Source organism: Haliaeetus albicilla, chromosome 4 (assembly GCF_947461875.1).
Source record: "Haliaeetus albicilla chromosome 4, bHalAlb1.1, whole genome shotgun sequence".
Taxonomy (NCBI): domain Eukaryota; kingdom Metazoa; phylum Chordata; class Aves; order Accipitriformes; family Accipitridae; genus Haliaeetus; species Haliaeetus albicilla.
This window is the reverse complement of record NC_091486.1, coordinates 20278376-20293189: the sequence shown is the minus strand read 5'-3', so window position 1 is coordinate 20293189 and position 14814 is coordinate 20278376. Positions and strand designations below refer to the sequence as shown.

General features: G+C 34.7%; 1 protein-coding gene across 3 annotated transcripts in view; it reads left to right on the top strand.

Annotated features, from left to right (window-relative positions):
• The window catches only part of KCNH7 (potassium voltage-gated channel subfamily H member 7), a 247811-nt gene that overhangs the window by 144196 nt on the left and 88801 nt on the right, over nt 1-14814 (top strand). For 2 of the 3 annotated variants that reach the window (XM_069781252.1, XM_069781251.1), the window contains exons 3-4: nt 5519-5674; nt 14148-14180. In XM_069781252.1, coding sequence (XP_069637353.1) covers nt 5519-5674; nt 14148-14180 — 189 coding nt within the window. The remainder of the gene's footprint in view (nt 1-5518; nt 5675-14147; nt 14181-14814) is intronic. The other variant, XM_069781253.1, reaches the window with a different exon arrangement.

The window sequence follows — 14814 nt, the reverse complement described above, 5'->3', positions numbered from 1 at the left end:
AAAGTAGATATGGAACAACAGGGAATAAGGTCACAACTCCAGACGATCACACGTGAAGCTACATCAAGAAAGGATATTCTGCTTATTCTTAGGGCATTTCAAGAATGCAAAAGTCTTACCAGCAGTGTGCAAGAGACAGCCTTATTTCACAAGATTTTTTATCCCCCTTCCCACCTTGCCTTCCATCTACCACACAGTCCCTGTGACCCTACCACACTGGTCCATATAAGGAGCATGTCCATGTCCTTTATATGCCAGTATTTAGCAACAGAATAGATTTTCAACAGCAGTCTGGGACAGAGAACAAGACTTGAGTTATCAGCATTTCATACGCTCCTAAGGGGCTTGTTACTACTTGTATTTGCCATGCTGGGCATGGTGGACAAAACCCACAGCCTCAGCCTTCCTGAATGTCCACAAAAAGCAGGACAATCTTTCCTTTCCCAATACCAGAGCGTACATTTCATTTCATTAAATTCCATTTACTTTCTGCCTGGACAAGTATTGCCCTGGACCTCAATAAGCAGAGTAACCAACTTTCCAAGATTCGCCCCAGTCTGGAAGAAGTAGAAAGAGATGCTTCTTTTGTCCATTAGGGAGAAAAAAAATATTGGATTTGGGGAGTTAAGGAGCTAGTAGAAAGCCATGTCTTGGCTTCTCATCCTAAAGATGAAGACGACATGAAGGATGGGCAAAGTCAAGAGAAGATCTTCTGATCTTCCACAATAATTCTCCCTCAGTTTATCACTCTTTTCTTTCCCCAGAGAAGTTCTTACTAACACTGCGCAATCCCCATGAGCCATGCCATGATGAAAGGACAAATAAGGCTGTAAATATGAACACAAGATAACAAAATGCTATTGAGCATGTTTTATTACATGATGTTCTTTGTTCTTTGTGTTTATGGAAGTCAACTCTTAAGTTTCTATTTAGTATAACAGTGATCAGACTCTAATAATGTCAGAGTAACTAGTCAGAAATGAAGATATGAAAAGAATACATATTTCCCCTCATTACTAACAAGATGAGAACCATGCAGACTTTTCTGTGCTCCTTTTCAGTAAAATGCTGATAGAATTAAGACTAAGCTTAGTACACAATTTAATATGAAATGTATTTATTTGCATTTCTACTATAATTGATAGTTTAATATTTTAAATTATAAGGTTAAAACTCTGTGTTTGTAACTAATATATTCTAAGTTTGTGTCTCTGAGAGAAGGCATTTTGAGCATTTATTTTGATGACAAAATGTGAATCATGTCGGGGGAAGTGGAGGGTAGTTATTTCCAAAATAAACATGCTGATTATTTAATAAAAGTGTAAAGAATACCCAGCTTCCTTCTCTTGTCCCTATATTATCATAAAATTGACACATTGAAGAAGTCCCTCATTCAGATCTGTCTTCAAACAGAGAACAGGACTGCCTAGCTCTGGAAACACGTACAGTATCTCTGTCTCTAATTTTTAGCTGTCTTTGGTCTTGTTCTAGTAGGAAAGCTGTTGTTGGCTTTTGCCTTGTTCTGTTTTGATTTATTTCTTCTCACCTTCAATTTTAAACGTATGGCTACCTACACTGGACTACTTGTAGGTTGCAGCACTAAAAAATTATAATCCTAGAAAACTATTGTATGAGGTCAACCTGTCCAGAAATTTATATATGCATGCAGAGGACATACTTAACATCTTTCTTTCTATAGCCTTAGTCAGTTGTCCACAGCAGCTCTAGCAACAAAAAATATCTTAGAAGTCATAAATGCTTTAGTGCAGGGAGCCAAGATTGGTTCCAAAACATGTTGGAACCAGTCTCAGCCCAGTGAATGCAGTCCTCAAATTTGTACTGAGGTAGAGGAGTATGATTTTTTAATGGTGACATGCAGGTAGCAACTGTCAGACTCATTCAGAGCAACAGAGCTGCAGAGCCATCCTATAGAACCATGGATCTTCAAGGGTCCCTGTTGTGTGAAAGAGAGGGCTTCTGCAGAATTAGGACAATTACTTAAATGCCACAGTGTTTTATTTTTCAGAGATCCTTTGAGCTTGGCATATGTAATGGCCTGTGAAAATTTTGTTCCCAGGAAGGCTGAATCAAAGTAGTTGTTTAGGATGTGTCATTTTTTGAAGTTTGCTTGTCAGAGTTTTTCATATGAGAATGGAGGCTCTTGTAATTTGGAATGCCTTCACCACTGTATTAATTGTATTGTCCTCTCCCAATTGCTCATAAAAGGAGTTATTACAATTCAAATAAATGACTGCAGTATTTAGAAGATGCAGCCTGATAAAAATCTGTCCTAAAATCTTCTATAGAAAATCACTGGAAAGGTAAATAGATTTTATGAACCAGATTAATTGTTTTGATGTGCCTGCTTTGTACTGCTCTTATGAAGCAAGTCAACTTTAAACACTATGCAGCCAGATATTTAAATAGACTTTGCTTCACCAGAATTGCTCAAATGGTGCAATATATCCTTATATAATCCTAATATATCCTAAATCTTTATTTCTTAAATATTTATTGTTACTTATGTATACATTTTGGCAGTTCATACATATATCATATACACACAGAATATAGGGGAGCAGAATCTTTTCTTCACATATGTATATTTTGCCACTAATTTAACTAGATGAAAGAGTGGGCTTTAAAATGCAACAGACAAGAGAAAACAAGCCCTTATAACCATGGAATTCAAGCTGACAAGGAATATCCAGCTTTTCCTCTTTATCACCTCCAGTGATGATAACAAGAGAGCACAACAGGTATATTTCATGATTACTCCTCAATAGTAATCTTTAGAAAATCCAGATATTTTGCTGGATATTGAGTCTATTAATTATAAAAGTATAATTTTCATAATTATTCTGATTATATCATCCACTTGCCCTGTGCCGTTAGATGAGAAATGCAAATTCCAGAAACTTCATTACAATTTTTATTGCTCATTAGAAGCATTTCTTACACTCAAAATATTCAGTACAGAGACAAAACAGGGTGCTGAGTTGCTGAGTGCAATGAAGAGCAGTGGAATGCCAGAGTGCAAATACTGAATAAGATTGTTTATAAACAAACTACTTCGTAATATTTTTTATTGTCATCAACTCCAACAAATCCAAGCATACCTTTTGAATTTGCTAGTATTCTTTTTTTGCACCCAACTGTTATTTTTTCAGTCACACTAGGGTCATCGTTGTTATTTTGTATTTTGTATTTCCTTATTGCCATTTCAATAGAGATAGATTCTGATAAGTGTGTAACAGATAACAGTTTCTGTACTAAAGACAAACACTAACAGTGACTGCAACAGGCATTGTATTTTGGCTAAGTTGCAGAATTCCAATTCCAGTCATTCACACAAAGTACATATTCTATGTCTCTTAAAAAGCCCAGTGTCTTGGAAAAACTTCAGACTCATGAACTACACTGGAGTCATTAGCCTGCTGGTGCAATTGGTCTGCAAAGGAACTACACTGAATTATACCAGATACAAATCTTTCCCATTTTTTATTCCCAAAATATTTCTACATACAGCTTAAATTTTCAACCCTGTGCTCTTTTTGCCACGTTCTTAAACTGTGGACTGTTAAACAGCTTCTGCATCTCCTCAGAGATGCAAATCCCTAACTCCAGTACAAATGAGGTTTGTAAATGCTTGAGGGCGGAATGTTCTACATAAACGGGAGATAGTGTCATTACTTAGCACTGTGGGAAGCATTTCAAAAGCTGAAACACCCTTGCCTTCAAAAGCAGGAAAGTTTTTAAAGAAGTCTGAGGCCCCTTGTCATCCTTGTTTGCAAAAACTGATAAACATTTGATCCACTGGAATTCAGTGTTCTTCAAAGCCATGCACACCTCAGCCTAGCCCCACTTCCAGTCCTTTGTTAAAGGTGTCCGATTGGGATTGATACCTGCTCAGTCTATAAATCTGCATGTCAAAACATAGTCTATAGCTTGAATAGTAAGTATTTTCTTCCAAGCAAATCAATAAATATAATTTTTTGACTGTTTAAACTCAATATGTATTCTTATTAGTTGGCTAAAAACACAGATTATTTCTAAATTCTTTTCAGACTCTCTGTTTAACCAGTCTATGTTGCAATGCTTGGCCTGCAGCAGTTCTATTTTTAGCTCTAATGGAACAGTCTTAAATTGCTTATTTTCTGTTTACTAAAGTCATTGAGCTTGTAACCATGGCAACTGTGGCAAGTGCCACAGCTTAACTGTTCTATTAAATGGATTGAAGGTACAGCTGCAAAACTTGAAAGGCCAGCATGACAATTTTATACATAGCTCAAACTGCCATATATACCATATTATAGCAAGTACTACATTAAATATGAGGAGCCAGAATCTGATCTTGGTTATAATGATATAAATCTTTACTATGTCTCTCCTCAATGGCAAAAAAAAAAAAAAAAAAAAAAATTTCTTGTGTAACCCAGATCAGGATCTGTTTTTGTCAAATTGCACACCCTGTCAAGTTTCAGTGATTACTGCATTTCAATGCATAAATTGCAGATGATGTACATTGAACCAGTCCCTAGTTATCATGGAAAGTCACCATCTCACAGTTGTGTTTGCATGAAGCTTTTAGCACATTATTGTATTGCTTACAGCAATCACATTATTTTTGGAACAACTATGTTCTGTTAGGTTAATAGAAGGAATTAAATCAAAACTAATGACCTTGTCAAATGAAACTTCTTAAGAGTTATACTGGAAGAATTAACACAAAGAAATCTTTAAATCTGTAATTAGGCATTTGAACAAGAACGCCCTGAGTACCAGAGGTGTAGAGAAATTACACCTTCTGTTCATTTCAGTATAAGCTGGGTATGCTCCATCTATATAAAAACTAGGGTAATTTTAAATTCATACTTCAAATTGTATATAACAGTTAAGTCAAATACTTCTCAAGATTATTGAAAATTATTATTGCAGTTTAGAAGTTTTTTGTGATAGAATATAAAACCCCATAGGATCAGATAACAACATTTTTAACACAAACCTAAACAACATTACGCAGCCCCCAAAAGCTTGAGAGCTATAATAAGAATAGTGATATATTTACACCCATAAATATTTAATGCATGATTCATCCTGTTGTAATAGAACCAAAAGCTTGAAGAATGCTTGACATTTAGAAGAATGGGCTTCTGCTTTCTTTGCTAGAGTTGTGGTTGGAACAGTGTTCACATTGCTACTTTTGGTGCTAAATGTCTCTGTATCACAAGTCTGTCTATATAGGTACTTCCAGTGAATAAAAAACCAAAAAGTAAAATTGACATTTTAAAGGAGACATCTTTCAGCAGAGGTAATAATCTAATAAATTATTAAAAGATTTCTTTATTTCTATGGAAATGTTCCTGTTTAAATTAAAGAATATTGTATTTGATGTTCAATCATTAAATTCAAAGAACTATTCTTCACTATCTGTTGGTGTAACTGGAATTATTGGAGTGAAAAAATAATGAAGTTTCCTTCATTTATTTATTTCTTTTTTTTTTTCCTCCATCTGCAGGATCTACCTTCATTTGCAACACCCACATAATTCCAGTGAAAAATCAAGAGGGAGTAGCAATGATGTTTATTATTAACTTTGAGTATGTAACAGATGAAGAGAATGTAGCATCTCCTGAGAAGTGCAAGCCAATATTGCCATCCAAACTTGTAAATCGTAAGTTACTCATTGAAAGTTCTCTGCTTACATCTACTCTGAGCTAGGAGAGTAATTAACCTGGGCAATAATGATACCACAGAAATTATGCAGTCCCTATTGCCTGACTCATTTAAGATAGAATTCAAAACTATAAGAAGTTAAATGTAGCAAACCTGTTATAATGTTGGCAAGAAAATCTGTCAGATCTTTGGTAGTACTAACAGCATGGATCTTGTGAGTACTGCTAGGAAGTATAAATTCATTAAAAGTAAAACATTTCAGAGAAGTGCCTTGCCCTTGACAAAAATCGATTATGAACAGAAAACTACAAAAAAAGCATTATGATATAGCCCAAATAATTCACCTTATCCTATTCAAAATTGAATATTCCTGTCTTCCTTTCCAAATAAAAAATAGTTGGTGGAAGGTTTAATTAAATTAGACTAGAAAATATAAAATGTGTAAAAAAAAAGTTAAAACATAATTTAATTAAAATCCTGATTTTATCAAATTGAAGTATTTAGATTGGCTTGAAGGGAGTGGGGTTTTTTGGATATACAGGGAATGCTTTTGGTTTTATTCCACTCTGGAACGTAAGTATTGTCAAAATCAAAAAACTCTACACAAAACAAAAGTCCACTTCTTATACAGCTAGACTGTGTAGCTTTCTTTCCCACTATCTGCAGAACGTGTGCTCGTTTGCTGACCTTCACTCTGTGCAGTAACAGCACATGATCCTTCTGCTTTGCATCTGCACTCACGTAATCTGCTCTTACTACAAGATTTCCCGGAACACATACCCATTTGTACAAGTTCTTAATAAAGCACACCATGCTCTAACAGTGAGTATTAACACTCTCCCCTGGCTGGCTCAGCAACAGTTGGAAAATAGCTTTTCACAGTGTAATAATCTTTAATGTTAGTACGATAAAGGGACTTGGAACCTAAGTTTTCTGATTGTTAAATCAACGCTTCAGCTTTTCCTGGATAGGAGACAAAGACCAGGACGATCTTCACTGCAAGAAGCGAGGGGAGCTTTCCCAATGTAAGCACTATGCACTACCTGAAGTGATGACATGCTGTATTATTTTTTCTGCTAGTTATGTTGAGAAGATTGTAAGCAACAGGCCTGTAGCCATGCATATAACAGCATTACCAGCTGTACATATAACAGCTTCTGATGAAAGCAGTCTTTGCCATTCTTCATAATCTACACTTTCTGCACTGTATCTTCTGGACAAAATGCATAGGCTCTCACTCAAAGCTCTGTGATTATCAAAAAATACATAAACAAGAAGTGCCCCCATAATATTGCCAAATCATTCACATTTTTAAAAGGTTGAAATTTATTTCTATAACTAATTGGGATACTAAAAAATACTATTTTCACTAAGCATGGAGAAAGACCTCTGACTGGATCACTCTGGATGGGCCAAATTCTTTCCACTTATGTCCGTATAACACTACAATGACAGTAGATATAAGACTGTGGAAAGGAAAACTCCCATTACTGGAAACTAGCAGTCTGAAAATAATTATTGTTCACCAAATATCACATGTTTTTAAAAGAGCCTTTGTAAATTTTCTTTACAATGCATATTTAAAATCTTGTGCTTTTATACTTCCTTTTCATATTCTGTTTTGTGAGTTTTTTTTAAAATAAGCGTTACAGCAGTATTTTTCATTTTTCTTGAGATATCAGGAAAATACTTTTCTTTTTCTAGTAATGTTATGGTAAAAATGCCATTGGGGGTATCAGAAAAAATAATAAAATTGCATCAGAAAAAAAAATTATAAAAATTACATCAAGCAAACCCTACTCATATTCTGTTTCTATTTAGGATGCCATGATTTTGTGAATTTTGAACACTTCCTGGTTTTAAAAAATAATTTTATAACATAAATACAATTATTCAGCTGGTCCATGCTTAATGTGGTTTTATGGACAAAATAGAAGGTAAAACACCAGGGCGGGGGGGGGGCGGGGGGAGGGGAGCTTCATGTCCTGAAAAAGAGCTTTTTGTTCTGCTATCTGTGATACACCATTGTCCATTTTCATGTGTTGTCACTGGCCGTATTTTAAAGTGAAAAGCCGCTAAAGAGGACATCCACAAAAAAGCATAGTCAAAACATCCTTCTCTTGTTTTATGGTATTTGAGCCTGACATACACAGGGGATCTTCTTGCTGAGAGTTCTTGAAAAATGAATAGGTGTGGCTCCAAGCTCAGTACATAATAGAGAAAGATCAAGGTCCAAAAGGAGGCAAAGAAAGGTGACTTGAACCATTCTGCTAGTGGGTACAGCCAGATGCCAGAAACTGGCAGAAACTAAAGCAGGCACACAGCTGCTCTTACTCCTACCTAGATGCTTGTGGTTTCAGAGCAGACTGTTATGTGGGCAGGATGGGAAGAATGGTGATACAAAACATGGTACATAGCCAAAAATCCCTCTTGGCAGAGAGGATTCTCAAGAAAGAGGCCAACCTGCACAAAACATCCAGAAATAACTGCAAGATATTGTGTACGGTCCAGTGGTGGATTTGAATTAAAAAAAAAACACAAACAAAAGCCTTGAAATTTAGAAAAGGCAGAGAGAGACCAATAAGCAACAAAAGAAGTCACAAAAAATGTACATTGTTTACCAGCAAAAAAGTCATATTCCCACCATAAGAAAGGCAAACAGCAGATACTCTGGGAGGAGCTTAGTTTTTCATCGTCTTACTCTATTCAGAACATACATCAACAGGTAAAGCAGGTGATCTGTTTTCATTGGGTCACACACAAGATGGACGGTAATGGGCACTGGTTCAGAAAAAAAAAACCAAACCAAAAACCAAAGAAACAAAATCTCTTCAAATCCAGCAACCAATTTAGAGAATAAAAATAGAGAAGGAACCAGCCATATAACAAGTGCAGTACATGTCTGACAAACAACCAAGATAAGCAACAGCTAATGACAAAAGACAAAAGATTTCAGATTGCATTAACATCTACTACCCGGAAGTATACAGATCATAAGAGACTTCTTTCCAGAGCTCCTTAGATTGAGTTTTCTCATATTAGAATGTCTTTTCAACATGAGAGCAAATAAAAATTACTAAGTCAGGTTGCAGGAGAGAAAAACTAAAAGTGAATAGGAAACAAAAAGATTACGGTTATTTTCCTGACCCTAGAAAATAAGATAACTCTTCCATATTATCATTCTTCCTCTAATAGATTTATTAAGAGTTGACATAAAATTTATGAAGTGTAACTTTGAAAAACCTTTCCTTTTTCTAAAAGCATTTATCCTGCTAGCTACAGCCAACAGTTTTGAACAAGACCGCTTACCACAGTGCTCCTCATGACTGAAATCTAACACAATGTAAGAAAAAAGCATTTCATGCCATACACACAGTGCATTCTGTTTTCAAAGGCTCTAACAGAAAAGAGGGATTTCAATCTGTTAAAGAGCTGAAGGCCCTCTGAACAAATTAAAGACCTGTGGAAGGCAAATGACATTTTCTAGGTTGAGCTCAGAGACTACATTTAGTTTTGCATAGGCAGAAAATTAGAAATTTACCAGCTGAATACTGACAGATATTTCAAACAGTGTTTGTAGCTCTTTGGGACAGGGATTCTGTCTTTTGTTATGTGCCATTACAATGGGTAACACAGCTAGGTTCTGATTCAGCATTGGGCTTGGCAGATTATGATAGTAATAGATTATTGAAAAAAAAAAACAGAACGGTATGTTGCCAGGAGTTTGATGACCACATTTGAGTATAAATAGAATTCTTTCTAGTCTGGTGCTCAAGAGCTTCTATCTCATATGCACCAAAAAGCTGAATAGGCAGTAATGTGAAAAGTGAAGATACTGGCTTCACAATAGCAGTGTAAAAATCCTTTTAGCTGATCCTTTTGTTCCCTTTATTCTTCCTTGCAAGAATTTATCATCAGTTCTCTATGGCAGTCTGACTGGTGTTTGTATAATCATAGCTAAATTTTGGAAAATCCTAGCATGCACCAAATCTGTAAAGAACTACTAAATCACAGCCAACTGATTTTTCACTCTTTTCTGTTTCATTGCTTTTGTGTTTTGCCACAATTCTATTTTTCAATATATGCCATTTCACTAGTAAAACAAAGGAATTCTTTGTTGATATATAACTCTTTCCTTTTGAGGAAAAAAAATTCCCCCAAAATTTTTCATATCTTTTTGTTTAAACTCCTAACCAAATTTATTTAATACTGTACGTGTCCCATCTTTATATTTAGACAGGTGAGGAAATTTCTTCTGTAAGCAGTTATTCCATGACTAACATTCTCTTCTCCAGTATTTGTACAATGTGCAGTTAAAGTGAGACTTACAGAAACTAATTTCTGCTGTAGATTCCATTCATCATCCAATCACTCTTTCTAACTTTTGCCTTATTTCCAAATATAAGAATTCTATTCATTCTTACTTCAAGTCTTTTCTAACAAGTTTGTTTGCTTTTTGCATTGCCTTTTCTTAGATCATGTAAATGTTTTATAATTCCAGAAATTGACTTCTGTACCCAAAGACAAAAACACTTAATAACTTTACCCCACCTCACTTTATCTGTGAAATGCTTGAAGACATAAATACCTGCTTTTTAAGTGAAAGGATATTTGTTTAGCATACTAAAGTGTTAAGATTGAAAGCTTTGAGCTACATAAGCCCTAAAAATGGATTTTACTCATACTATAACTTTTCTTATGGACTGTTCTCCATCACATGTGCTAAGACACTATTTGCTTGATTGTCACTGTGCCAATAAAAAATTATTCCCAAAAGTGTTTTTCATAAATTTTCATGAATCTAATAATTTGCCAAAGTTGTATAAAATTTTCAACTCCAACTGAAATAATGAATAAACAATGGATATTTAGCAAGACACTTTTAGAAAAAGATAACTCCATCCTGTTAGACTCACTGTAAAATAAAAAAAAGAGCTTTCAGTAATTTTCTACAATGAGCTAAATTAAGAAGAGATGTGATTTTGTACTACTTTAGCAAAATAACTGTGAACACTACTAAATTATCATTTAAATTTGTCTACTAGTAATAGTTGTTAACCAAAATAAGATGAGATAAGAATTCCTGTACAGTGTGTTGTACAGACTTCATTAAACTCTTTATAATAAAGTGTTAAGCTACTGTAACTTCTGTATATAAATATGGCTTTTAAATCATCTGTTGAAGAAAGGGAATGTAAGTGACCAATTTCATTTCCAAATCTGTCAAACATTCCAATCTGGCATGTTCATCCACTCCACTAATTTGATGAGGAATTTTTACAGAAGTTTACAGAACTAGTGACATAAATTAATATTTGCTCCTGGCACCTGATTTTGTTCTTCAAGGCTGTAAAATACTTTGCATCTATAACTGCAAAACATCAAAATCAGTCATGACAGAGATTGAACACAGAGAAAATCAGCAGCCATTTCACACTGAAAGTAAGTCATAGATTTGAGGATACTGACTTCAATATGAAGAATGTAGCTATAATTTTTCTACTCAGAGTAGACCATTTGTGGGATTGTAATGTACACACATGCACAAGAGGAGAAAAACCTCTTGGAACTTTAATTCTGAGTTGTCTTCATTGTCTGCCCCACCTAGAGCATGCTGCTTTTTTACTGACCTATATGTGTGTTTTCTAACATTTACTCCAGTCCTGTCTAAAGCAAAAGTCCTATTAATATGTAGGCTAAAATAGCTAAAGTCAGATGAGGTAACTTTATGACAAGTTTTATTCATTTAACTTCAAAATGTTTTGACTAGCTAGAAGTACTAACCTATAAGCTTATACTGGTTTCCAAACTCAGCGTTCATTACTTCATGGGAGAAAGCCAAGAAAGTTATTTGATTAAGCATATAACTGCATTCTGCTGAAGAGGGATATTTGAGGATTGTCTTATAATTTTATCACTTCAGAATCTATAAGCCTATTAAAGACACCCTGGAATAATTTCTTGGGTTTCTTCCTCTAAAGGAAATGAGAGGATCAGTTATACATTCAGTAAATGCATACTTTTTGGATAAGATTCAAACAAAATGAACAGATTAATAATATTCTTAAAACAGCTAAAACTGTAATCAGAAAGCCTTTCAAGCAAGGAGATTCTTGAAGGTGCTTACACTTCACTGTTTGCCTCTATCCTAGTTCTAGCAGTGGAGTTACATCTCAGGAGTAGAGATCACTGCATCCACTGAAGTTGCAAATAAAACAAGCACAAATGAAATTCAAATCAGGCCTTTCCTTTAAGTCAAAGAGTTAACTCAAAAAATGGTATTTGTTTTTCTCTGTGCAGAGCGCTTTGCTATACAAGTAAGCATAGTAGTTTAGGGAGAGGCAAGCTTTTTTTTTTTTCCTAAACATAACTGGACAACAACATTGTTATGAAATATTGTATACCGTTTGATGCATACAAGCTTGCCACATAGAACATGGCATGTATAAGCAATAGCAACCCCCTGACTTTGCCCAAAATGTAATGAGAAATTTGTCTAAGGTCTTATTTTTACCTGCACCACTGGGAGCAAATTCATCATAAGTGAGGAGTCATCAAGAAAAATTGTGTCCAGGTAAACAAAGGTTTCTATCTAGCCAACCAGCAGCATAGTTTTGACAATCCCAGTGTCAATATGTGTATTCGTCTGCAAGGTAAATTACATGTGAATGTTAGGTAAACTGAGACAGTGTTGAACTCTTAGCAAAGGAATATAGCCAAACAGCAATCACCAGTCAAATACAGAAGAACCTCTGGTACTTTTAGCTTCAGGGCTCCACAAATACCTAACTGCCTAATTAACAGAACAACCATTAAGATAAATAAATTCTATTAGTCTTCTTTTACAGACAGAGAAGTACAAGTGGGGTGGCTATATTTCTGTTTCCTCATGACAGTTACTGTTGAGGCTCAGATTAGAAAGGAAGCCTCCCTGGATTCTAGCCATTGTAATTAGCTGTTTGCATTACAGCCTCTCCCAGCTAGGATCACAGAGCTATTGTACTGTATCTTGTACAAACATTCAACAACAACAAAAAAAAGAAAGGCAATCTCTGCTTAAAGAGATTACAAACCAAAAAGAGGAAATGACACAGCTTTCAGTAGCTTTCAGTGGAGGTGACTTGTGCACACTGGACAGGAGAAGGAACACAAGCTGACAGTACTCTGGCTATGCAGACACCCTGCAATTTTTCCTTTTGCTATTTAAATAAATACATAGTAAGTAGGAGAAGTGAGTATGAAAAGGATTCTTGGATTGAACTAGACTCAGGGGGTTTCTTCGAGTCATATATTTTTATTCATTTTTAACAGGACTCCTATCTATTTGTTCTTTTCAGGACATTTAAAACAGGTGGGTTCTGTGAGGTAACTTGAAAGCTAGGATGATTTTGCAGAGTCATCCCACATTATAATACAATCCCTCAGAAAAGTATAAAGGCAGTGGGTTTTGCATCATTCTGTGATGGAAGAGAAAGACATATGTCTATTATACATAATAAAAACTAGCACAGAGAACTTAATGCATCTGTGCACTTGCTAAATTGGATTAGAGATTTTAACCTTGAAGAGGGAGAAATCAAAACTATCAGGGTATCTCAAGCTTAGACAAAGAGGACTACTAGATAGCAGAAAAAAAATATTTAGATGGATTTGAGAAGCTTTCAGATAGACACTGGTCATAAGGAATCTGTTTTGTTATTTATATTATTCAACATGAAGTAGACATAATTTGAAGGTAAGCAAACAAAATAGATCTATGGATAAAAATAAGGGGATTTACCACCACCGTGTACAGACATAGAATCCTATCACTATTACTTGACTATATTAAGAACCATAGCATCCAGGCAAGTTGAGCATTTCAAAGACCTGAAAGCAACTGGCAAAGACACATAGTCTGAGGAGTTCTTCCCATGAAGACATGAAATAAGTGAGCCCTATCAGGAATATGAAAATTCTCTATGGTCATACACCAAGCCAGTGTCAGTTAATGAAGTCTGTCCTTCCTAAGAAGATTATGAATTCTTCAACTTTTCAATAAGTTTCTTCCAACCAAAACTGGCATTTCCTAGCAAAGAAATGATAACTAAGAGATTAGAAGATGTTCCATTTCATGAGAAATAGCACGTTAGTCTGGATACGTCTACTTCAGTTTTCTGTCTGAAACATTAGCCAACTTTAAAACTTGGTAATTGGAAACATATATTGATCTATGTGACAAACTTAGTAATTATCAAAGTACTTCTTAATGGAATAGTTCTTAAATTTTCCAAATAATAAGGCAATGTACTTTTAGAACAATTCTTCTGCAGATTACATATATTGTATATGAATTCAAGCTACCTGAATTTGCTTCTAAAATGTGTGGAAATTTGATATTCTACCTTCTCTTCTTAATAGTCTGTTTATTTTTTGAATCTGATTCTTTTTAAGCTAAAGCTTTTTGTAAATCTAGTTTAATTGTATTTCAGATGGTAACAACCTTTCGAGTGGCTCTTCTTCAGGTAAATCTATCTTCTAAAATTCTATCTACTAAAGTCCTTTTATTGCTTTGTTCTGGTTCTATTATTTCAAGATCTCATTACATTTTATATAATTCTAGAAGACTGCAAGTCAAAATACGGCTCTTGCTCCCACTCTGAATACTTATTTCTGCAAAACTATAGATATAGCAGCTAAACTATTAAATTTAGTATAATTATATGACTTATAAAATCCAAATGTAGTGATACTTTTCAGCTTATTATCACTGAAAGTTCTTGTATGCAGAGCATAAAAAAAAATTTAATCAATATATGAGACAAAGTATACTGCAGAATTTGGTACTGGTATATAAATTCAGTGTTAAAACATAAAGAGAACTTCTTCAGGCTTCCTGTCTCAGACAAAAGCAACATTTTTTATTCTATGAAGTCTGGAAACCCAGGTGATGAAGGGTTGAGAATTTCCTGAGAACTTGAATTAATAGATGGAATGAATTTTTTTTCCAGCAATCAAAAAGCCCACCATATTCTCAGCAAGACAGCAAAATATTGTGCTAGTTGATGAATTCTTTGCATATATTTGTTGTGATGCTTGCTATTTTATTTCATTGCAGTTAATTACCTTTTTCTTCTTTTCCACATCTAATTATATCTA